The sequence below is a fragment of the Podarcis muralis genome, chromosome 10, assembly GCF_964188315.1.
Source record: "Podarcis muralis chromosome 10, rPodMur119.hap1.1, whole genome shotgun sequence".
Classification (NCBI taxonomy): domain Eukaryota; kingdom Metazoa; phylum Chordata; class Lepidosauria; order Squamata; family Lacertidae; genus Podarcis; species Podarcis muralis.
In genome coordinates, this window is record NC_135664.1 from 39,495,073 (window position 1) to 39,519,328 (window position 24,256).

At 41.8% G+C, this 24,256-nt stretch overlaps 1 protein-coding gene across 5 annotated transcripts in view; it reads right to left on the reverse strand.

Moving 5' to 3' along the window:
- Nucleotides 1-630: 630 nt before the first annotated feature.
- The window catches only part of KITLG (KIT ligand), a 98,728-nt gene continuing 75,102 nt past the window's right edge, over nucleotides 631-24,256 (reverse strand). For 3 of the 5 annotated variants that reach the window (XM_028746081.2, XM_028746078.2, XM_028746076.2), the window contains 7 exons: nucleotides 20,299-20,478; nucleotides 18,077-18,239; nucleotides 16,686-16,775; nucleotides 8,384-8,493; nucleotides 8,223-8,299; nucleotides 6,996-7,080; nucleotides 631-5,199 (listed from right to left, as the gene is read on the reverse strand). In XM_028746081.2, coding sequence (XP_028601914.2) covers nucleotides 7,041-7,080; nucleotides 8,223-8,299; nucleotides 8,384-8,493; nucleotides 16,686-16,775; nucleotides 18,077-18,239; nucleotides 20,299-20,478 — 660 coding nt within the window. In that variant the 3' untranslated portion in view covers nucleotides 631-5,199; nucleotides 6,996-7,040. The remainder of the gene's footprint in view (nucleotides 5,200-6,995; nucleotides 7,081-8,222; nucleotides 8,300-8,383; nucleotides 8,494-16,685; nucleotides 16,776-18,076; nucleotides 18,240-20,298; nucleotides 20,479-24,256) is intronic. The other 2 variants (XM_077934798.1, XM_077934800.1) reach the window with 2 other exon arrangements.

A 24,256-nucleotide genomic window follows, 5' to 3' on the forward strand; every position in this document is an offset into this window, starting at 1 on the left:
TTTTTCCTCCAACATGGGCACACATAAGAGACTAAATCAATGCCAGCTGAACAGCTGGCCATCTGGCACAGGTCCTATGGTGAGCATTATAGTAATCTAGCCACAAGCACAATGGCTCCAGGGTCAAAACCCTAAGGCTGTTTCACTAGAATATAACCCCTCTCAGTCACATGGTCTCATTTGTCACCAGTGTTTCATGGTTGTCTGGATTCAACTACAGTTGAGTCACATGCACCCAGTCCTTAATGACATTGATTCCAAACATCTGGCAAAGTGCAGTACAAACAAGAAATACATACATGGACTGTTGCAAAAGGTTTGACTAATAGCAAATGTGCTGATATTAGGAAACAACTTTGGGACCATTAGGAAGAGGATTTCCTTAAAGATCTAGAGACCTTTCAAAGCTCATTAAGAATATAGCCGTAATAATATCATGAATTCCACAGACGATGGAAGGAATCAATTAGGGATGTGATATTGTGTTAGCACCCTGTGCAATTAAACATTATCAGTGTATATAATATTGCTGCTGGTGGAAAAGGGATGTCATATTTAAAAGACTGCTGATCTTCCCCAGGAAGCCTCTCCTTATGGAGTGAGTGAATGAAAGGAAAGCACTCATTAAACCTCAGTGCATAAAATTCATTGTTTAGAACAATAAAGCATATGTATATAATTTCAGATTCAACCAATATAAAAAAGGACAGGGGTATACATCTATTTTTAAGAGGACACATAAGATACACATTACATTTTATAAACTTGGTCAATTAACCTTCAGTCAGATTACAAATACACATCAAAATATACATAATCTCAATCCATGACCGAGCCAGCAAAGGAATATATCTGTCCGATAAGAAGGAGCCTGAAGTTTCTGAGTTCCTAGGACTTAAATATATTTAATAATAATATTTTTTTTAACATGGCTTCTTTTAAAAATACAGGTGAATGAAATTACTAGTGATACAGGGGAAACTATTATGTAATTCTCAAACTCTTATTCCAAATAGCTGAAACAATACAAACGTAGCTTTTTGATTTAACAATTAAATAGTGTGTAGTCTGGAGAGTCTAACCACATTCAAAAGAGAAAGGAACATAGCATGGCACATTTGTATGAAATATGGATCTAGAATGAGTTTGCAGTGAAATAAGTACCATTAAGTTATTCAAGTAAAATCTCTTGTAACATAGCAATATTGAAATTTGCCCTATGTAGCTAGCTGCTTTCTGTTTCCACAGAAGCTATCCATGAATTCACTAGATGCACTTTCACAAGCTCCATAAGGGATAAAATGATGTTGGCTTAATTGATCTATTAATTTTCTTTAAAAAACAGCATTTTTATTCTTTTGGAGGAATTTACAGTTGTACCTTGGGTCCCGAATGCCCTGGAACTCAGACGTTTTGGCTCCCGAACTCCGCAAACCCGGAAGTGATTGCTTTGGTTTGCGAATGTTCTTTTGGAACCTGAACGTCCAACGGGGTTTCCGCAGCTTCTGATTGGCTGCAGGAGGTTCCTGCAGCCAATCAGAAGCTGCGATTTGGTATTCAAACGTTTTGCAAGTCAAAAGGACTTTCAGAACAGACTCCGTTCAACTTCCAAGGCACGACTATAAGGGCCCCTTGCTGAAAAACACCCCCTCCCCCCAAAAAAGAGCACTACATACACTACACAAAGAGAAAATGTTGGATCTGGAGATAAGTCACTGGGGGAAAGTCATGGGCAGTGTCAGTGATTTGCACACTGTTGCACAGGAAGTAGGTCTTTGTTCAACACAGACTTTGCACAAGCACACATCTCGAGACGTTGTGCAACAGAAGCACACCACTGGATTTCCCCATGGAAGGATCTTGTGCTGTTGTTAGGAGTAGCCCTTCTGTTTGTAGAAGGGCTTGATCCAACCCAAAGGATGTTTAAAAAGGTTTTTATCTGAATGATAATGGTGGCTCCTACCCTTATACTCAGTGATCAACAATCCAAAAGAACTCATAAGCACAAAAGAAAACCCTGCTGGGGTTCTGCCCACACAAAAACTGATTCATATCCTCAGTCTACTGCTAACTATGCATTGAGAAGACAGAGGAAGTTCACCCATCCAGATTCTGAATTTAACTGAATTCTTAAATGGTATTGGAGTGATTAATCTGCATTAAGTGATCTTCCGTATGTGCTAAGCCAGCTTCCCACCTCTCTTTATTTCTTTGAAAGAGTGTTTGCCCCTTCTCCATGCTGTTGTGAATGATCCCTTCATGAAACACTTGGGGCTGCAACATCGCACACACAGTGATTGGCACTGTTGAATCTAAAACAGAGCTCTGTGACTCATGAAAGCTAGACAGCCATGCTCTACTTCCCGTGAAGAACAGCTAACTCATTACTAAAAAAAAAAATTAAAAAAAATCAGATAATGTGGCCGCTCTGAACTATTTGCCTTGTTGAGTCCTGGCTGTGACCTGGCTGGATCCCAATTCTGGCACAAATACACCAATTTTACCTTTCTGGTGGAGTCATGCCCTTAAACTCAATAGTAGCCACTTTGACAATTCCAGAATTCAAAATCTGGCCACGAATCATTTTAATATCACAATAAAAGAGAAATGAGCTATGTCCACAACCAAATTTAGGTACCAAATAAACAAACTGAATTTGGATCCAAAAGATTGGTCTTCCTCAGATGGAGATATCCATCCCATTACAGTTTTCAAAGATTAGGTTGCCAAATGGTAATCCTAAGTAGTGAAGTAGTCTCCAGATATTTCATCTTTGTGACATTCAACTGAGATGGCCCAAACCACTCAGTCAAACGTCTTAAGCATAAAATGCCAAGGAAATGCTACTCACTGTCAAAATGATTATTCAGCTTTAGTTTTGATGGGATGGTATTCCACTTTGTGCTAATGGAGGTTGTTTACATTCAAAGCGAGAACAATGATTGTTATGCAAGCATGGTAAGGCCAGTAGGATTATACTTGGAATTTTTCGTTGGCTCTGTAAATGCCTCTTGACCTTAAATTTGTCTCGTTCTGTTTTTTTGGGAAGGGAAAAAGAATGTGGCATTGTTATAAACCCTGCAGTATAAATGAATCTTTGCACAATATGTACTGCAGTTTCCAACAAGTATGCAACGTTACCTTTAAAGCCACTTTAATCAAGCAACAAATGGGTCCTTTGTTCCCTTCTGAAGATTTTTTTTTTTTTAAAGCAGGTTTCGGATATTGCATCCACAACTGTGTTCCAGAACACTTACTGGAATGTGAAATGTTGTACATGTTTATGGTGTGCATAGTGATTTACTGAGGCATGTTACTATTGACTGAGGCTCTAGTTTCTACCTTGTCGGGGCCTGCACTAGAGCTACATTCAAGCAGATCTTCCTATATCTTTAGGCTGCACAAAGATTTTCATGATTTTCTGACTCTAAAGATGGACAGTCACAATTGTAGGCTCTGATCTAGCTATGGGCTATAGTCACAGATAGAAGCTGGTGGTCCTGGGCATCATCAAGCCAGCTCAACAGATCAGCTCTGTCATTTGGACTGCAACATGCATCCCAAATATGCCTCATAGAATTGTAGAATTGGAAGGGACCCCAAGGGTCTTCTAGTCCAATGCCCTGCAATACAGGAATCCTGCTCAAAGCCATCCTTCCCTGGGTAGGCTCCAACCACCAACTTTCTGGTTAACAGCCAGACACACTGATCTCATCCTAATTACTACAAATGGTTTTGGTGGTACGTATGCTGTCATTTGGCTTCCATACTAGCCAAAAAAATAACAGGACAGAGATTTTAGGAATGCCAGATTTGTGTTATTTTTAAATCTATCCTAAATACATTCTATAGCTTTTCATATATTATTTCTAAGAGTCTGTGACATATATGAAAAATAAATAAATATGTGAAAATCTTTTAAATAAAGTATCCCTTAAGCATAGGTAATTTAATCACTGCGTTGTAAATGAGCATTTTAACAATAGTTAAACTTTTAGTTTAACAATAGTTAAGATTATAGTTTAAGGTTATTATTGGATTAGTAGCTTGGAATGTAGAGCAACCCAGCTGTTTCACAGAATACAATATCCTGTGAATATCTCTTCCAGAAATAATAATAACTTAAGTAAATTCTATATGGGCTCTGATTAACTTTTAGCACCCTCTTTTAAATTTATGAATAGCAGGTTATTTTCAGTCTTGGATTTGTTGTCCACAGCTTTGTTACAAATAATATCAAGAGGCTGACAACTATTAAGAAAGTTTTCTCTTTTTTTATTTGAGCTGAACTAATATAATAATTGATGGAGAAGGCTAAGTGATGAAAAGTGTATTACTTTTAAAATTCATTTGCAAATATGAAATGGCATACAGTAAAAGCTAAACTAAACCTTAGTATCTTCGAGATGACATGATTTTTTTGCAAATGTCAAGAACAAAATTGCATGTTTATATGCATTTTAAATAGACATCATGGCATTTTTTTTTATTCCTGAAGCTGACTTCTTTTCTCTCTCTCCATTTTCTCACTGGAACATTAATAGGAGTCTCCCCAACATCAGGCAATCAATGTTCCATTCTATTCCAATTGCCTCATTTTCAAGATCCAGTGTTTACTTCTCCTTGATGGATATTAACAGCTTTGCCAAAGTGTATGTTTGTTTTCTGTGACATGGAATAAAATTTCACTTACAGCTCGACAGATATCCAATCTTATTTAATATGAACCCAGTTCCACCGATGAAAGAAAGCTAGCACATTAGTCCACTGCATAACCTTACTTGCAAGTCTTATGTACAGTGCTGAAGATTTGTATTCTCATTAATTTCTGTGTTTTTCTCCCATTCAGAGTCTCCTTTTGTACACAAAATGCAAATTTCCTGATGACTTTTGGAGTTGGATCACATAAATCCAGAATTACTTGTTCATGCATTCGCGAAATTCCACTGCAAATTTGAAGATGCAAAGAAACAAATCTGTCTGAATATAAAAATACAGTCCATTTCAGTGCAGACTCTTCTTTGATGTTTAATTCAACGTTGGTTTCACAGTAGCACACTCTTTGTCCACAGCTCTATATTCTCAATATGGAGTCACGGGCAACAACAACAGATGCAGACTCAGTCTGTCACTCCAGAAGGAATACAAATATGCTTAAAGCTGCTTCATTTATGAAGCAAACATGGAACTGTTAGCTGCCTAGTAGAGAAGAGAGGGGGGAAAGAAAAACGCAATAGCTTTTGGGAGATGTTTTCTTGAAATTTGTTTAATTTCACAAATTAGCAAAAGGCACCTCCAAATCACAAAACCAAGCAAATTCCTCCTTGTGAAGTAGTTTCAGCATACATGCATTATGTCTGTAGCAGAACGGACTTGCCCTCTCAGGGAAGGAAGTGATAGCATTACGAGGTATCAGGGAAGAAGGAAGAGAAGAAGATATAGGAAAGAGAGGAAAGAAATGTTGGGCAAAGTGTGAAAATTTATGAAAGGAATGGGCACAGAAGAGGGTTGGAGGATAGGACCGTGGGATGAGAATATGGACAACAATGAAAGCATAGAAGAATATTATCCCACGCTGTGTTAACTAGGGGTGTTTGTTCATATATTACCTTCAACATGTGTATGTGTGCCATGCAGACATACGAGTTGAACTGTGCATTTGTAGTTATACAGATGCAATATTCATTGAGCAGTGCTTTTTTTCCCCTAAAAAAATGTTTAGGGGGTACTTTCATTTTCCTACTCATATTGAAATACTGTCCCTCAATGAGGCCAAACTTAGATTCACAAAATGTTTAGGGGTATGCGTCCCCCTGAGTCCCCCCAGGAAAAAAAACACTGTCAGTGAGTATATGGTCTGTGTAGCTCTATACACAGTAGTGTACTCTTTCACATCATAAACACATGTATGTGTGTAAAGACAGTTTGTACCGGTGTTCAGTGTAAAGTGGGAACAAGTCATGTGTTAGTGTATGTATGCATGTATGTGTGTATGTATGAGAGAGGGCGGAGAAGAGGGGAAATGTTATGGTGTTTGCCAGCAAAAACCTTGGCCACAAACCTCATTTTATGTACATTCTAAATCTTTAACTTAAGCTCAGTTCACATCTGAAACATATTGGCCAACTTAGCTTAGACTTGTCAAAAAAGTCAACCCCTAGATGCAATTGATAATCAAGTAATACCAGTCAAGGAGGTGAGATTGTCTTCAGGAAAGCAACAGTGAAGGGAGGCTTAAGCCTCCCTGGCTGTGATATTGGTGACTATCACCCCCTCCCTGCCCTGGATTAGGTGCAAACTGTAAAGCTTCTATAGGTTGAGGGCTGGATTTTGGATTTTTCCCCCATATATGGCTGCAATACAAAATGAATGCTATGATGGAAACTGGAAACTCAGTGAAGGCCCTTGTCAACCCACTATATGGATAGGCCATAGAATGCCATATTTCAAAGTGGTCGTTTGTACCACAGCAACTACTTTGCAGGTAAATATCCTTTAATATTTTGGAATGCTAATGCAGAGTTTCACAGGAACACATGGAATTGCTGTATGCTGAGTCAGGACCATTGGTCCAGCTAGCTCCGTATTGTCAACACTGACCGGTGGTGACTATCCAGTATCTCAAGCAGGGAATATTCCCAATCCTATATGTAGATGCTGGATATTGCAACCATCTGCATGCAAAGCAGATGGGAGTTCATGGGAGATGAAGTTCTAGCCCCAGAAGGGCACAAGTTGTGTTTTTACATACTAGAGCTCAGAGGTCTCATTGAATAGCCTACCATTTTTTGAATACCTCTCTAAAGGGAAGCAAAGGGGCTTACTTTCAAAGGCTGTAACTCTACTGTTACTGAAGCAGCACTTTTTAAATCAACAGCCTGTAAGCTTCAAGTTTTATAAAATAATCCTTAGGGAAATAGTTACTACACATTTAAACAGGCTAATCATTAGAAAAGGTTTGTGGGCAATTCAAAATTGTCTTTTCCAGAACTTACCAAGACATGAAACAGTAACAGTGTATATATATAAAAAAGCAACAGCTACACCTGTAGAAGTATTTTCTCTTTTTGCTGCAGCATACTGAAAGGTAAACAAAAACCAAAATGCATTTATCATATGGGCAGCAGAGAGGATCAATTTTAACACAATTTTAAAGATCCCTGCTCAAGATGAAAGAGCATCCATTTGTAGCGAAAGGTCATAGGTGGATTTCAGACTTATTGTAAAGCATAATTGGATGAAAATTATGATTTTTTTATTCTTAAGACTCCTCTGAGTTTCTTGTGGGTAAGACCCAGTTATTCAATGGGCCTTATTTCTGAGTAGGCATACAAAGAACTGTGTTGGAAGCTGGTGAAAGAACTGCAATAAACCTGACATCTGCATGGGAAGAAAACTTTCTTCTGACTTTTCAGCTGTTTGTTTTACGTTCTGACAGCACCATCCTTTTGCATATCTACTCAGAAAATAAGTCGCCCTATGTTACCCTGAGCAAGTTAGCTTTGGACTGGAGGCTTAATGGAACATAGTATATGAGACATGACCCAAAGTTTTCCCTCAGATGTATTTCATGTTCAGGCCTCACCTTCTTCCCATCCCTGAAGCAGCACTGCACAGAATCAAATCCCCTTGATTACCAGCTGCTAAACAGGAGGAAGAAGAGTTTGGATTTGATATCCCGCTTTATCACTACCCTAAGGAGTCTCAAAGCGGCTAACAATCTCCTTTCCCTTCCTCCCCCACAACAAACACTCTGTGAGGTGTGTGAGGCTGAGAGACTTCAGAGAAGTGTGACTAGTCCAAGGTCCCCCAGCAGCTGCATGTGGAGAAGAAGGGAATTGAACCCAGTTCACCAGATTACAAGTCCACCACTCTTAACCACTACACCACACCCATCCTGCATAGTGCCAGTCACTACTTCTCTGTAAGTGGCTTCCCTCACATGCATGAAACCGCCTGCAAAGGGGTAGCTTCCCATGGGATCACATTATTTAGCTTACCAGCAGCAGGATTTGCTCCTACGTGGTGCTATTTGCAAAGGAACAGCACACCTCAGGACTGAACCAACATGCTCTAGTCAGCACCGCCACCTACCCCCACCAGCTCCTGTTTGTTAAAATAGGGTTTAAAAAAATCCTTATGCCCCTTCCACTCCATCCCCCAGAGCAGCACAAAGCAGATTGGTCTGATCCAGGGGCCATGGATTTTTTTTAAAAAAATACCTTATTTCGTTATCCTCTTGGCAGATGTTTGATTCTGTATTCTGGTCACTTTCTGAAAAGTGTTTGCGGGTTGTTTTCTATGGAAAAAGAGTGGTATATAAGTAATTTTACGTGTCAGCAAATGCATAAAGTAAGCCAGCGTTCTATTTGGCATATCTCACCTTCCAGCACAGAGCTCCCAAAATAAAGCCAATAAGAAGAGTCACCAGCCCTGTTAGTGCTATGCTGATTCCATGCATGCTGGCGCTGTTGAGGAAACCCAACTCTGCGTCTGTAATTGAAAACATTTCCAGTTAGCTTAGGCACATTTCTTTCTTTTTAATCTCCGGGGTAACATTGTTCATAAAAGGTAGTTAGGTATCGCCTTTGCAGACCATACATCGCAAGTTATACCTTGAGAGATTTGTTTGTCATTAGGAAGCATTTGGCTCCCTGAAATTCACAGCTTTATTTGCACTCCCTCCGGAAAGGCAAACATTCTGGCAACTGTATAATCACAATTTTACCATCTGCGGAGCAACATTTACCAAGCTATTTTCTTTCTCTCTCTTTGCAGCAAAAGATCTCCTCTCCCCATTCACCTCCCAAGGCCGCTTAGCAGAACAGAACAGACTTTTCAGCAGGAAGATACTAGGAGTAAATTTCCTATACGGGCTCATCTTAGGGGAGTTACCAGTGGGGCTCACCCTATTTGATGTAAGTATTAGAAACCCCTGTACAGATTGACCAATAGCACCACTTTCGGCAGGCAGGCTGGTATAATTTGATTGCCCCATACCCAAGACAAACTTATTTTGTCTGCATTCAATAAAGTTGTGGCCTGTTTTGATCCAAACCAGTCTCAGTTGCCTTTTACTTCCTTGTGGGGTGGGGGGCTGGGGGGCATGATGCCTGGGCCTGCAACATCTAGAGCAGGTGTAGGCAACCTAAGGCCAGATGCGACCCAATTGCCTTATCAATCCGGCCCACGGACGGTCCGGGAATCAGCATGTTTTTACATGAGTAGAATGTATCCTTTTATTTAAAATGCACCTCTGGGTTATTTGTGGGGCCTGGCTGGTGTTTTTACATGAGTAGAATGTGTGCTTTTATTTAAAATGCATCTAAGGGTTATTTGTGGGGCATAGGAATTCATGGTTGTTTTTTTCAAAATATAGTCCGGCCCACCACATGTTCTGAGGGACAGTGGACTGACCCACAGCTGAAAAAGGTTGCTGACCCCTGATCTAGAGGTTCCCCATCCTTGCTCTAAATCAGGGGGTCCCAAACTTGGGTATCCAGCTGTTTTTGGACAACAGTCCCCATCATCCCTGACCACTGGTTCGGCTACTTAAGGATGATGGGCGTTGTAGTCCAAAAAATATCTGGAGACCCAAAATATCTAATTTCCCAAAATATTTGGGAAACGCTGATCTAAACCAAGCCTGTCTATTCCTGTCACAGTGCAGGTGAAAAAAAACTATTGTTGCACGTTTTAGTTCCGATTGTTTTTCCTGCAGACAAGCAGCTAAAAACTCAACTCTCAACAAAATCAAATTAAGCACACTAGGGAATGGGATAAGCAGCAGCTAAGAAGTGCCGGTGTGATATGGTGCCAGATATACTCGCCATTCCGATTCCTTCCTGTAGACTTTCTATTCATTAGGAACCACTTCTTCTGCCGATGAGATTTTATTTTCCCACTTCAATTCTACCACAAAAATCCTGCCCACTCGAGTTCAAACCACATCTCAAGCCTCAGTGCAAACAGGGACTGACAATTTACAGTTCACAAAGCTGTCTTGGATTCTAAACCTTGTTTCTAATCAAATCTCTAGCCAACATTGTTTGAACTTTGCTTAGCCCCCGCAGGTGTGCCAACTCTAAAAGGAAATTTTAGTCAAGCAGAACAGATACTTCATGGTTGCATAATGGGAAGGTGGTTATTTTACACCATGCATGCTAACCGTAGTAGATAAAAGGTGAAGCTCTGGAAAAAAAAACCTTAGTAGAAACTTAGGCAGCTGCCCTTTCCAGACTCGTGTCCCTGCCTGGGGCATCTAGGTCAGTGTTGTTTGTGCTGACTGACAGTGGTTTTCCAGGTGACTTGGAAAAAAGGCAGGATACTCCCCATCCATCTGCCCTGTGACTCCAATCAGGCTGGGCCAACCTGCTTCAGCCTGGATCTGGTCCCAAATTAGTTCAGTGAAGGGACTAATGTTTAATTGGATTTTAAAAAAAACAAAAGCAAAAAGCAAAACCTTAATTAAGCATCCAGCTAGGATGGGGGCGGTGACAGGAGATTTTGCATCTTTCAGAGCAGGTGCAATCTGTCAAAGTACCAGAGTAATGGACTTTCCCTCCTTGCTCTGCCAAGTGATTGAAGTGCTTTCAAGCTTGTCTGTTGCAGATTTGCACAGAGCAGGGGGGGGGCTTACCTGTCTCCACCTGCCCTCCAAGATGCTGATAGACTTAAACTCTAATCAGCTAAAAGCCAGAATGACCATTGGCCAGGGATGATGGATAGTGCAACTACATTGGGGAAGAAGTGGCACCGGTTTGCCACCCCTCGCATAGAGGGAGTCAGAGGATGAAGAAAGTTTTCTTTTCTTTTCTTTGATGGGGTTGAAAGGTAAAGAATTATATAGCTGCTGGCTTCAGACCTTTGGTTCAGGGTGTTTTACAAGGTGAACCTCTGCAGTCAGCAGTAGGCAAATATGGAGCAAGCAATGGAGCTTACTCCCAGGAAAGCATGAAGATGATTATGGTCCTGTTATTCTATCTACAGCTACCCTATGCATATAATGGATCAACCTTCCTGCATTTTTGGATTCTATTTGGAGGCATGGACTCTCCATAGGGAGTGATCAATGATCCTGTATCACTTTATTTTATGTTTTCTTACAAAGAATTTTATTTGCCATTTTGCTGCCCATTTATCTAAGTTTGGAGCCCTCTGCAATTGACTTGGGCTTCCACTCTCCTGAATATGTTGGTTGTTGTTGTTGTTTAGTTGTTTAGTCATGTCCGACTCTTCGTGACCCCATGGACCAGAGCACGCCAGGCACTCCTGTCTTCCACTGCCTCCCGCAGTTTGGTCAAACTCATGCTGGTAGCTTCAAGAACACTGGCCAACCATCTTGTCCTCTGTCATCCCCTTCCCCTTGTGCCCTCAATCTTTCCCAACATCAGGGTCTTTTCCAGGGAGTCTTCTCTTCTCATGAGGCAGCCAAAGTATTGGAGCCTCAGCTTCAGGCTCTGTCCTTCCAGTGAGCACTCAGGGCTGATTTCCTTCACAATGGAGAGGTTTGATCTTCTTGCGGTCCATGGGACTCTCAAGAGACTCCTCCAGCACCACAATTCAAAAGCATCAATTCTTCGGCGATCAGCCTTCTTTATGGTGAATATGTTGGTATCATCTGCAAATCTGGCTTCCTCACTGCTTATCCCAGAATCTGGATAATTTGTGAATAAATTAAATAGCAATAGTCCCAATACAAATACTTGGGAAACTTCACTGCTTAGTCTTCTTCACTGTGAACATTGTTTGCTTGCTTCTATTCTCTGTTTCCACTTGCACAATCAGTTACCAATCCACAAGAGGCTATGTCCTCTTATTCCATGCTGTGTTTACTCTGGTGAAAGCATTTGGTCAAAAGCTGGATCCATCCAATCTACATTCTTGTTGATACTCTCAATGTACCCTAAATGAGGCATGCCTTCCCTTTGCAGAAACCATAGGGATACTACCTTGGAAATATTTGTTATTCTATATAACTGAAGGCTTAAAAAGTGCTTTCCCTGCTCTTAACAGGAACAGAAGTCAATGGACATTTTGCTTCCTTGATCTCCCTTGAATTCTTTAAAACAAAAACAAAAACCTGGCATTGTATTGCTTACCATCCAGTCCTTGGAAAGCTAATTGATTAGTGGCAAGTTGCATTTTGTTTTTGGGTTCGTTAAGCAATCTCTGGTGTAAGTCATCTAGATTTCGTGAATTTTTCATTTTAAATCTGTCAATAAGCACTCAAGCTCATCTGGTCATCGCTATATGACTCGGCTCTACAGATGCACTGCCAACCCCAACCCAATGTAGTTCAGTTCTGAGTCTGTCCAACAGTTTTTTAAGTGTAAGGTAAAGGGACCCCTGACCATTAGGTCCAATCGTGGCCAACTCTGGGGTTGCGGCGCTCATCTCACTTTATTGGCCGAGGGAGCCGGCGTACAGCTTCTGGGTCATGTGGCCAGCATGACTAAGCCGCTTCTGGTGAACCAGAGCAGCGCACGGAAACGCCGTTTACCTTCCCGCTGAAGTGGTACCTATTTATCTACTTGCACTTTGACATGCTTTCGAACTGCTAGGTGGGCAGGAGCAGGGACTGAGCAACGGGAGCTCACCCCGTCGCTGGAATTCGAACCGCCCACCTTCTGATCGGCAAGTCCTAGGCTCTGTGGTTTAACCCACAGCACCACCCGCATCCCTTTTTAAGTGTAGGTGGTTGCAATGAATTTGTTTGCCTTCTCTTGTAGTAATCCTTTCACATCTTTGCTTCCTGGCAGCCTGAGTGCTAGCTTCTTGCTTGTGATTTTCCCTTTTTAAAAAAATACACCTCCATCAAGCACATCACCCCATTTTAATGGTTGTGCTGATCTGGTTGTTGTTGTTTTCCTTCCCCCAAACACTGCTGCTGAAGCTGTAAACTGAAGTAGAAGATTAGTTCTGAGAAGAGGTAGGAGAAAGAGGGACTCACCTGTCTCCCCCTCTAGAAACTGCCTCCAAAGGGAGACAGTTCAGAAGTAGCTCCTCTGCCCTCCCCATGCCAGTCTTCTGCTTCAGTTTACAGCCTCCACTGCTGCATTTTGTAAAACACTCACACCCACTCACCCACTAGGGTAGGGCACAAACTTGCACACATGTATAGCTTGGGTTTTAATCAGCAAAGGAGCCGTGGCTCTTAATATTTCTATTGTAACATCGTCAAGCTTCAAGAATGCAGCAACTCCCATCTGGTGCCAGGCAAGGTGAATAGAGTTGGAAAACTGACACAATGAACCACATACTAATCCTGCTGCCAGCTTTGTCACCCATGGATTTGCTCCAGATTAATTAAGACAAGATTTTAATCTATGTTACTTCAATGCTTTTCACACCTGCACATTTAGTCATATAATTAAAAATAATTGGGCAGAGGAACAAATATGCAGAGCCGATCCACTCTGCTTTAAATTGCAAATGTATTCATTCTTAGGGAACTTACTTACTGAATGCCATATTTTTTTTTTGTATTGCTTTTAAATGTTTGATTAATTGGGGACATCAGAGTCTGAAAACATGGAGCCACAGAGATCAGAAGGGTGGTTTCTGAAAGGATGCGTGCCAAGCTTCAGCCAAATGGCAGAGGATGGTGCTTTGCTTCAGCAGAGAGTCAAGCTCTCCGTGAAATGCAGTCACTGATACAGAGGCCAATCGGAGAATAATACAAATAAATACAAAATGAAGAATGTGAAACTGGGTAGCTCCACATACTGCATTAAAAAATATCCAAAAACAGCTTCTCTGCCTTTTTCTCCATGCAAAAACCTTGCTGGAGAAGGCACCACAACACATCACGTCACTCTCTGGGGCACCTGTGAGAAATGACTATTAGCCACTGTATGGGATCTCGAGGAGATAGTGATCTGACATGGTCCCCCCTTCCGTCTCTGGTCTCTTCATAATTCTCCTATCTGTATTTTATTACTTTCAATATCCCTTGTGAAAAGGCCTTGGATGTCCTGATGACACTGGTCAGCAAAGCCTTTGATGTATAGCCTGGCATTTTTGTCTTTTGATGTAGAGTAGCTCTGGTTGAGCCTGTCTCGTCCTAATATAGGGGTCAGCAAACTTTTTTCAGTAGAGGGCCAGTCCACTGTCCCTCAGACCTTGTGGGGGGCCAGACTATATTTTGGGGGGGAAAGAAGAAGAACCAATTCCTATGCCCCACAAATAACCCAGAGATGCATTTTAAATAAAAGGACACATTCTACTCATGTAAAAACACGCTGATTCCCAGACTGCCCATGGGCCAGATTTAGAAGGCTATTGGGCTGGATGTGGCCCCCGGGCCTCAGTTTGCCTACCCATGTCCTAATAGGACACAGGTCTATAAAATACCTGGCTATGGAGCATGCCAAGCAGAAGCTCAGCACAGTCTATCGGCCGTAGAGCTGTGCACCAAGACTATTTGGAGGGACACTTTGCCACTCCTTCCGGGCTTCTCAGTGGCAGATCAAGGTGCTGCTTGGTAATGTATATTTTGCTTGCTATATGTAATAAAATCTGTAATCTTCTTACCCAGTTGTGTTTGTATTGCTTCTGAATCTAATCATTAAAAGAACCATCTTGCATTTAGCAAAACAGCCACAATACCCCCACAGATGGAGACAGCAATACTTCTGAATATGAAGTTGCTGGAATCTACAGGTGAGGTGAGTACTCTTTTGCCCAAATCCTGCTTGCTGGTTTCCCACAGGCCTCTGGTTGCCACGGGATGCTGGACTAGATGGACCATTGACCTGATCCATCACGACAAGTTGTAGTGAGGAGTTAGCAGCCCCCAACAGTTCCTGTTTAGCTGATTGCAGCCTCTGGGAGCTTGTGGCCAGGACTTGTAAACAGGGGTGTTTGCGAAGGTGTTTTGAGGGAAAGGCCCAGAATGCGGTCTCGTGGTGTGCGTAGGACCAAGAGACAGTGACCTGCAGCATCCTTGCTATATTTGTCTTCCTGCCTGAGAATATGCACTACTCTACCTGCAGCAAGTGCAGTCTGGTTGCCTTGCTGGAAGAGAAGGTGTAGAAACTTGAGGCCCACCTATAACCACACTTCAAGCTACTGGGCAAGGTGAGGAATTTCTCGATAGAGCTGAGTGGACAGTCCTGGAAGAGCAATGCAGGTGGGGTGCCCCTAGGGAGGAGGAAAATTTCCTATTGTGGGAGACAAACCCCTGGAGTTATATCTCCCCCCTACACACACATGGATAACCTCCAAGTGCCCTCACACACCTGCCTTTTTGCTGCACATTTTAACAAGGTAAATCCCTGACTTGGATTCTGAAGGATAACCAGCTTGGCTTAGCATCACAGCCAGATGGCTAAGCAGAATAGTAGCTTGTTCTTCTTTGGTTCTCCACTATGGAACTATGCTTTGGCTCTTGAGACACATTTCATGTGGCAACTTCATGTGGCAATTTTTAGTCATCATGATATTAGATGTTAATGTGCATTTCCAGCCCCTAACAAGGTTCCTGGAAGCCTGAAACAGGACCTTGTGTAGCCATGTACGGGACTTATCATATACTACTGAAACCTTCCAGCAATGTAATATAGTGCTAAGAGAGAGGTAGCTCACAACCATAGCATACATTTAAAGTTCAAGGCTTCCTCCAAAGAGTCCCAGGAACTGTAGTTTATTTAGGGTGCTGGGAATTATAGCTCTGTGAGGAGTAAACTACAAGTCCCAGAATTCTTAGCAAAAAGCCATGTGCTTTAAATGTATGGTATGAACACGGCCAAGTTCTCTTGAACTTGACTGGGAAGCAGATTCCACAGTTGTGGTGTTAATAATACCAGCCAATCATTGCAATATGGACTCCATCCTGCAACTCCTAATTAGCACCATTATATAACTTATACAGTGGTACCTGGGGTTGCAGACGCTTCAGGTTACAGACTCCACTAACCCAGAAATAGTACCTTGGGTCAAGAACTTTGATTCAGGATGAGAACAGAAATCGCGCTGCCGTGGCACAGCGGCAGCAGGAGGCCCCATTAACTAAAGTGGTGCTTCAGGTTAAGAACAGTTTCAGGTTAAGAATGGACCTCCAGAACGAATTAAGTTCTTAACCTGAGGTACCACTGTACCAGCTGTGGGGAACCTTTGTTCCTCCAGATGCTTTTGAAGTAGTACAACTCTCAGCCCCATCAAGCATTGCCAAAGGTCAGTGTTGATGGGAGTTGTAGTTTGGCAATATCTGGATGGACAAACGTTCCCCACACCTGCCTTATAGCAACAAATAAAAAACAAACCCATGTGTTCTTTCTCACTATGTTGCTGCCTCCACCTTAGAAGTGATGTCAATTCTAAGTGTTATTACTACTTACTAACACTTATAACTGCACAATGTGCTTGCAATAAACTGTATTCCTTTGCAAACACAAATGCTGATTTATTTATTTCATTGATATTCCACCTGTCCTCCAAGGAACTCATAGTTTTCCTCCTCCCCATGTTAATCTCACAATAACCCCTGATAGGCTGAGACCAAGTTCACTGAGTGAGTTTCATGTTTCAGTGTGGATTTGAACCCCTGTCTTCCAGGTCCTAAGTCCAGCACTCTAACCACTACGCCACATTAGATACTGACAACACACACCCATTCCCTGCACAATACAGTTGGTTCCCCCTGTAGAAATCAAATGCAAATGGGTAGAATGGTTTATACTTACGCTCGCTGCTATCGCCACTGCTGTCATTCTTAAGAGAGCTGGCAGCAACAGGATGTAACAAAACGGGCTTTGTGACACTGTTGCCGGCATCTAAGACAAACAGAGTGGATTGGTGGTCTATATTTTGGGAAACTGCAGATTATTTTGCCTGTATTATAGCATTTAACCAAGTCAACGGAACTGTTTGCAAATAATATTGACCAATAGCAACAATGCAAACAAACAAACAAAAGGTTAACAGTGACCCCCCAAAAAATCTGTTTTTTTAAAACTACTCAGCTGTACCTCAGCTCAAACTTCAGAGTTGTCTTTTCTATTGGGCTTACTGGTGCATTGAACCAGGGCGCTGGCCTTTCAGGGGCACCCCAGTGAGTGGGGGAGCTGCGCAACTTTGCCGGCGGCCTTCCCTTTCCCTGCATGCCCACCAGCTGTGCCCTGTCAACCATATGGCTGGCGGGCATGCAGCTTCCTTCCCAAGCCTCCGCAGGAGGAGAGTGATCCCCGCAGAGGCTTGGGAAAAGGTCGGCAACTCTGGGAAAGGGGGGGGGCGCCAGAGGGATCTTTGAACCACGGTGCTGGATATGCTTAAGATGGCCCTGTCGAACTCCCTCATAATAACCCCAGCATATGCTTGCAACCATTTTAAGAGATAGTCACCAGAAGGCCTACTGATGTGGATCAGCCCCAGTATATTGGAGGGAGGTGGAGAAAAACAACCCTTTGTCCTCTCTGCAGTCCCAGTCCAACTTCCCCCAACACCTTTCACCCCATTCACATAGGGAAGAAACCTTCCATTAACATCAAATGATTGTCACATTCAGCAGCTGATTGTCACTACTAGTAAGATCTATGTCCATATATAATCAGCTGCAGCTTTATATAACTATATGTGCCATATTATACAGAATTAGCACAGTCTTGCTAACAGTGCAGTCCTGAAGTTGGCATGCGGGGCAATCCACAGGTAGTTTAGCTGTCCAACCAAAGCCCTACTGGGCTCATTCCTGCAGGGTGAAAGTGAGTTTGGAGGAAACTCATATGGTTCTCTGTCCATTTTGCAACTCCCAGCAACAACCTAGATTGATGGGATGGAAAGAAAAGTCACAGGTGGTTTGGGATACATTGGAACCAAACTGCTTCCCAGTCCTCTACAACATGCCCATGGACCTCAGAGCTCAGAAAGCAGCTGGGCCAGGGCATCAAATGTTTCCAAGGTGGCAGAACAGGGAAATTTGATATTGGACCTCCTTCTCCAAAATCTGAGACATCTCTTCAGTGTCAGAGTGGAAGATTAGATATTTCCTCCGGCCCCTGAGATAGCTTCCCGGGGACCATAGATGATCAGAGTTTGTGTCATTTGAGGACACATCCAGATAAAAATGAAGTCTTACCATTTGGGGAGGGCTCTGTTGCCGAAAGCAGAACACAGTCGCTCTGTTCTGGTGCTTTTGCAATGCTTTTGTAGACATCAATAGTGCTATTAAAGTGCTTAAAGAACTCTTCTGGAAAGAATTTACCTTCTTCATAAAGATGGTCATTATATTTTCTAAAGTTCTAAGGGGAGAAAAATAACAAAATCCATTTGTAAAGGAAGCACAAATAAGCTGAGCTACCACAGCGTGAAATGGTATGGATCATGAATAGATGGAAATGTGTTTAACAGGTGGTACAAACTGGGAGGTCAAAACTGTAAATTATAAAGGTCAAATTCAGTTGGACACATTTTCCTTGATGCGAAAGCTCTGTTCCCTGGATTGCAATTGATTTCTTTCTTGCTGCAAAACTTTATCAGTTAATGGCAAAACTGGCTCCAAACAATATGGTTTTCAGTTACATCATACTTCTTTAACATGATATTTCAGTTAACTACTAAAACATGGTTACTTTGTGTATTGTAAACATGGGGAACCTCGGACAGATTGTGCAATACTCTCCTGATCAGTGCCATGCGTTTGTTTGTTTTTTTATACTAAGATTTATACCCTGCTTCCCCCTTCATTTTAACCAGCAAGTTAAGACAATAATACTAAATTCACGAGGCAGGGAGTTCCACATGCAGTGTGCTGCCACCGAAAGGCCCTTCTGCCACCAATCATAACACAGAAGCGGCTGAATCTAGACTCATCAAAGAAGTGTTTCAGTTTAAAGCGTTGTATATCGCACATACAACACATAAAATCGGTTTTTCTTTGCCCGCCTAGCTGAGTCAAGGTCTTGACATGCATAAGAGGGTATCAAGGCAGCTTCACGTGGGCAGCAACTGATACTGATATAACTTGATCCCAAGATGTTTAGGTCTTTAAAGGGAATACCTCGTGCTTTGAATTGCACCCCTAAATCATATGGCAGCTGGTGCAACTGATAAAATAAAAGTGGTGAATGAACTCACCACTTGGCCCCTGTCAAAATCATGGCAGTGGCATTTTGCACCAACTGTGGTTTACAGGTTGTTTTCCAGAGCAACTCCACGTAGAATGTGCCACAGTAGTTTAATCACAAAGTAATCCATGTGGCTGAAACAAGGGCAGGTTTTACACCTGCCTGCCTTCAACATCATGGGAGATCTATGTGAGGGCATAATTACTTCTACAGTATAATGTTATATGCCAGTAACATTTGTAAGATTGCTATCACTTAAATTTTGGGGGAAGCAGTCCTTGAACAGATTTCCTAAATCTGTTTTAGCTATTCCCAATGGCTCAAATGTGCAGTGACTTTGCTTTTGGAAATGTGTGTGTGTGTGTGTGTGTGCAGGTGGCGTGTACGAAACTGCCTCAGAAACTCGCTTAGATTTAAAAAATAGTTCTGTAGATGTCCAGAGCTTCCTTAGGTGTGTGGAGCCTTAGGTGTGTCTCCCAGACAACAAGGAGTCCATCCATACTGTATATAAAAAGTAGTATTGCATCCCCAGTCAAATATTAAGGATGCAATCCAAAAAATGCTTACTTGGGAATAAGTACTATTGAGCTCAATTGGGCTTACTTCAGAGTAGGCATCTACAGAATCGCACTGAAATAAATGATAAAAAGTGGATAGGAAATCTAGTTGCAGGCAGACTGAGGGGCTTAAATATAATAGCAAGAAACTAGTACAAAGTGAAACAATCCTAGAGACAAGATAATTTCCGTGTAACACTCAATAAAGATTTAGCGATATAGGCACAAGCAAGGGCAAGCCCAAGCAAAGTCTTGGGCTTGTGTTTTCCACACACACACACCCTTCTACTATGATTGGAAAAAGGACCTCTGCAGCATTTAGTTTCACTTTTAGAAAATCCTGGCTTGATGTTGTTACCTGTGAACTACAGACCATGGTTTAAAACAAATTCCAACATTTTAAAACAATCAAACTGCAAACTGACTTGTTTAATTAACAACTTTAGAATAAATGTCTCTGATTTGCACATGAAGAGCTGGGATTTTCTGAAGGCAAAATGAAGCACTGCAGAAGTCTTTTGCCTGGCTGTGCAGGAGGCCGAGATGGAAGCAGGTGCTGAAACTCAGCCAGGATCCTTCCCACTACATACAAACCAGTCTATTCTGTTCTGGTCTGCTCTCTATACACAAAGGTATTATTTTGCAACCAAGAGGGAAGATTAATCTTAGATTGTTACCTTATTTTTATTAGTAGACAGGCATGCCATTAGATCATTGATGATCCTTGTGAGATTATTGATGATTGAGTAATTACTTAAGACATCTGACATATCTGAAAAGTCTTTAAATCTGTGCAGAAGATTATTCAGACTCGCTGACAATTCAGGAACCATCAGATACAACCAACAATGATTAGGCTGTCAGGGGTGATAAAAAGAAAAGAGAGAGAGATTACACTCCACACACAACTGTTTAAGTAATTTAAAGTGTGTAAAAGTAGATTAACGTGTCCTTTCCAATAGGTATTAGCTTGCACTTTGTCAGATTGAAAATTCAGCTGCCATTAGATTACCTGCTGTTTTCTTGAGTCCTTTTTGGAATTCCTGACAGTCCTTCTTAACATAACTAGGTCAGCCATGACTGTCAGTAGATGTTGCCAGTTCTGCTTTATCCCTGAGTCTACCAGCTTCAAAGCTGTCAAAAAAATCACTGCTAGCGTTTAACTTCTTTCACACTGAAGTATGCGGGAATCTAACACACAATCTTGTTCTTCTTTACACAATGACTTGTAGATTGATTATTATGCCTTTTATTCTTCTAATTATGCTATACTTTTTTTAAAAATGTATCTTCACATTAGGTTCCACAAGACCCTTTTGCTGTAAAACACATTATGTAACCCCCATCATCCCACAATTTATGCCTTGAATTTGTCTATCTCAATGTCAAACATGGTTTACTAACACTCACAACTAAAACACAATTTGAGATCTTTAATGCAACGATTCGGTGGAGCTGCACAGGGCAGGGATGGAGAACCTATGGCCCTCCCGGTGTCACTGGATTCTAGCTACTGCAAAAATCTTAACTGAGAGCAAACGGAGATGTCAAAAGCAAATAAACCAATACTGTAGAATCACTTGCTAACTCTTGGAAACTGACCCAAATGATGAAACTCATGGTGTGTTCATTTGAGAAGCAGAAAGACCCAGTTGAAGAAGCCAAGGGCCCCATTTACAAATTTCATGAGGACGAAGTAATATTTTGACCTGAAGTTTATCAGTCTATTGCATTTATTTAATGAGCATTTATATGTGCCTTTATTTGTATTTGCACCCACTGCCCTACATGCAGAATTCTACAGCACAAATCCTCGCTGCTAATTTCACTATCCTTTTTCTGGGTGGTCCACCATAAAAACAGTTGTTGGCAACAAACTAGGGAAATGGTGGGGGGAGAGGAGTAAAGGAGAACCATAAAATTCACTATACAGCTTGGTAGCATATTTCAGAGATAAGAGAATAACTCAAATCTATTAATTCTGCTGTTCCTACAAACACTAACTTTCAGTAAAGAACATCAAGTTTATGGAGAACTGAATTTAATAGTAACGTTTAAATCATAGAATCATAGAGTTGGGAGGGATCCTGAGGATCATTCAGTCCCTTGCAATGAAGATGTCCCATATGGGGATCAAACCTGCAACCTTGGAGTTATCAGCCCCATGCTCTAACCAACTGAGCAAGCCACAAAACTTGGATTACCCACCCTATCTTTTTCAACACTTGCAGAAGAAGGTTCTTCCTCGTTCATGCTTCCATTTGCACATGCAAGAATACACACACACACACACACACACACACACACACACACACTAAAACCATTTTACTTACTCTTCCTGCCAGTGAACAGACTTCCTTTGGCCTTTAACTGAGCTGCACCCACCCACACTATTCTTTGCAGTTTGTACATTTGCTTTTTGGCCCACAGAATTAGATGCTTGGCTGAAAGTAATTTGCAATGCATTATTATTATTATTTTAAAAAAATGTTGGCATTGGATGCATTTTATAGATCTGTGTTGCTGACACATTTTGGCTTGGAATATTTTTTGTGGCACCAAGTGCCAAAAACTAATATATTTCTTCAGTTGACTGAAAGCATGCTAATTGGGCTTGTTCCACCTTGCCCTCCCCCACATATTGATTTAAGTTTAAAACTGATTTAAGGGCTATCACACGGAAGGTGAAGAAAGCTTGTTTTCTCCTGCTCCAGAGGGTAGGACCCAAACCAATAGTTTCAAGTTACAAGACAGGAGATTTCTACTAAACATCAGGAAGAACTTTCTGGCTGTAAGAGCTGTTTGACAGTGGCTTTTTAAGCAGAGGCTGGGTGGCCATTTGCCATTGATGCTTTAGCTGAGATTCTTGCACCACAGGGGATTGGACTAGATGACCCAAAAGATCCCTTCCAATTCTACAATTCTATGGTTCTGTAAGAACTTCATTAGATGTTTTGAAGGGCGGTACTGTTATAAATACTGATGATCTGCAGCTTTGGCTTTCTTATTCATCAAAGCAGGGCTGTACACTGTGTAGATGAAGCAGCATGAAAACACACCAATGGAATTTATGAATGACCACTTCACATCCAAACTATTGTCAAGAACAGTCCAGAATGGTCCAGATGTTTCAGCGTCCATGTGTTTTTCATTTAAGGTACTGAACATTGTTGTGAGAAAACTGCACCACAAGTATGAAAACAAAAAGCTGCTCCACTGATGTGGATATATTGATAACCGCAGTTCCACATTTTGGAACACTTGGGGGGGGGGAATAGTGGAAGGAACTAAGGGCCTCAGACAAAAGAAACTCAGAACAGCCGTGCTGGAGCAGACCAAAGGACCATCATTTCTTATGCTGGCCAGCTGGACGCCTTGGGAACGCACAAGCACAGCATGAAGATCAAAGAAACGTTGTTGTTGTTGTTGTTGTTTAGTCGTTTAGTCATGTCCGACTCTTCATGACCCCATGGACCGGAGCACGCCAGGCACTCCTGTCTTCCACCGCCTCCCGCAGTTTGGTAGCTTTGAGAACACCATCCAGCCATCTCGTCCTCTGTCGTCCCCTTCTCCTTGTGGCCTCCATCTTTCCCAACATCATGGTCTTTTCCAGGGAGTCTCCTCTTCTCATGAGGTGGCCAAAGTATTGGAGCCTCAGCTTCACGATCTGTCCTTCCAGTGAGCACTCAGGGCTGATTTCCTTAAAAATGGATAGGTTTGTTCTTCTTGCAGTCCATAGGACTCTCAAGAGTCTCCTCCAACACCATAATTCAAAAGCATCAATTCTTCGGCGATCAGCCTTCTTTATGGTCCAGCTTTCACTTCCATACATCACTACTGGGAAAACCATAGCTTTAACTATACGGACCTTTGTTGACAAGGTGATGTCTCTACTTTTTAAGATGACACTTTCTATTCTTAGCTATTACTGTTATTACAATAATAATATTTTAATAATAATATTTTTTTATTTGTTGGGGGGCAGGGAGTGTATTAGCAGAAAAAAGGAGCTATGTTGCCCCATTTGAAAACATATTCCAACATCACCCAAAAAGGAAGGATTCTCTTTCTGGAAAGAGAATTTAACCTTTGTGGCATTGTTATTAATACAACTGGGGTGTTAATAACACCAGTTATAGGATTAATTATTATGTTCTAAATATAGTTTGGCACGCGGGTGGCGCTGTGGGTTAAACCACAGAGCCTAGGACTTGCCGATCAGAAGGTCGGTGGTTCGAATCCCCGCGACGGGGTGAGCTCCCGTTGCTCAGTCCCTGCTTCTGCCAACCTGGCAGTTTGAAAGCACATCAAAGTGCAAGTAGATAAATAGGTACAGCTCCGGCGGGAAAGTAAATGGTGTTTCCGTGCGCTGCTCTGGTTCATCATGCTGGCCACATGACCCGGAAGCTGTAGGCCGGCTCCCTCAGCCAATAAAGTGAGATGAGCGCCACAACCCCAGAGTCGGCCACGACTGGACCTAATGGTCAGGGGTCCCTTTACCTTTTTAAATATAGTTTAAAATATACCTACTAATGCAAAATTAACCAATCTCATAAATTAGCTTTTGCCAGTCAGAACAATATTATTCTGAGGGGAAGTGTCCCTGTTTTAATATTCCTCACAAAACCAAACAAC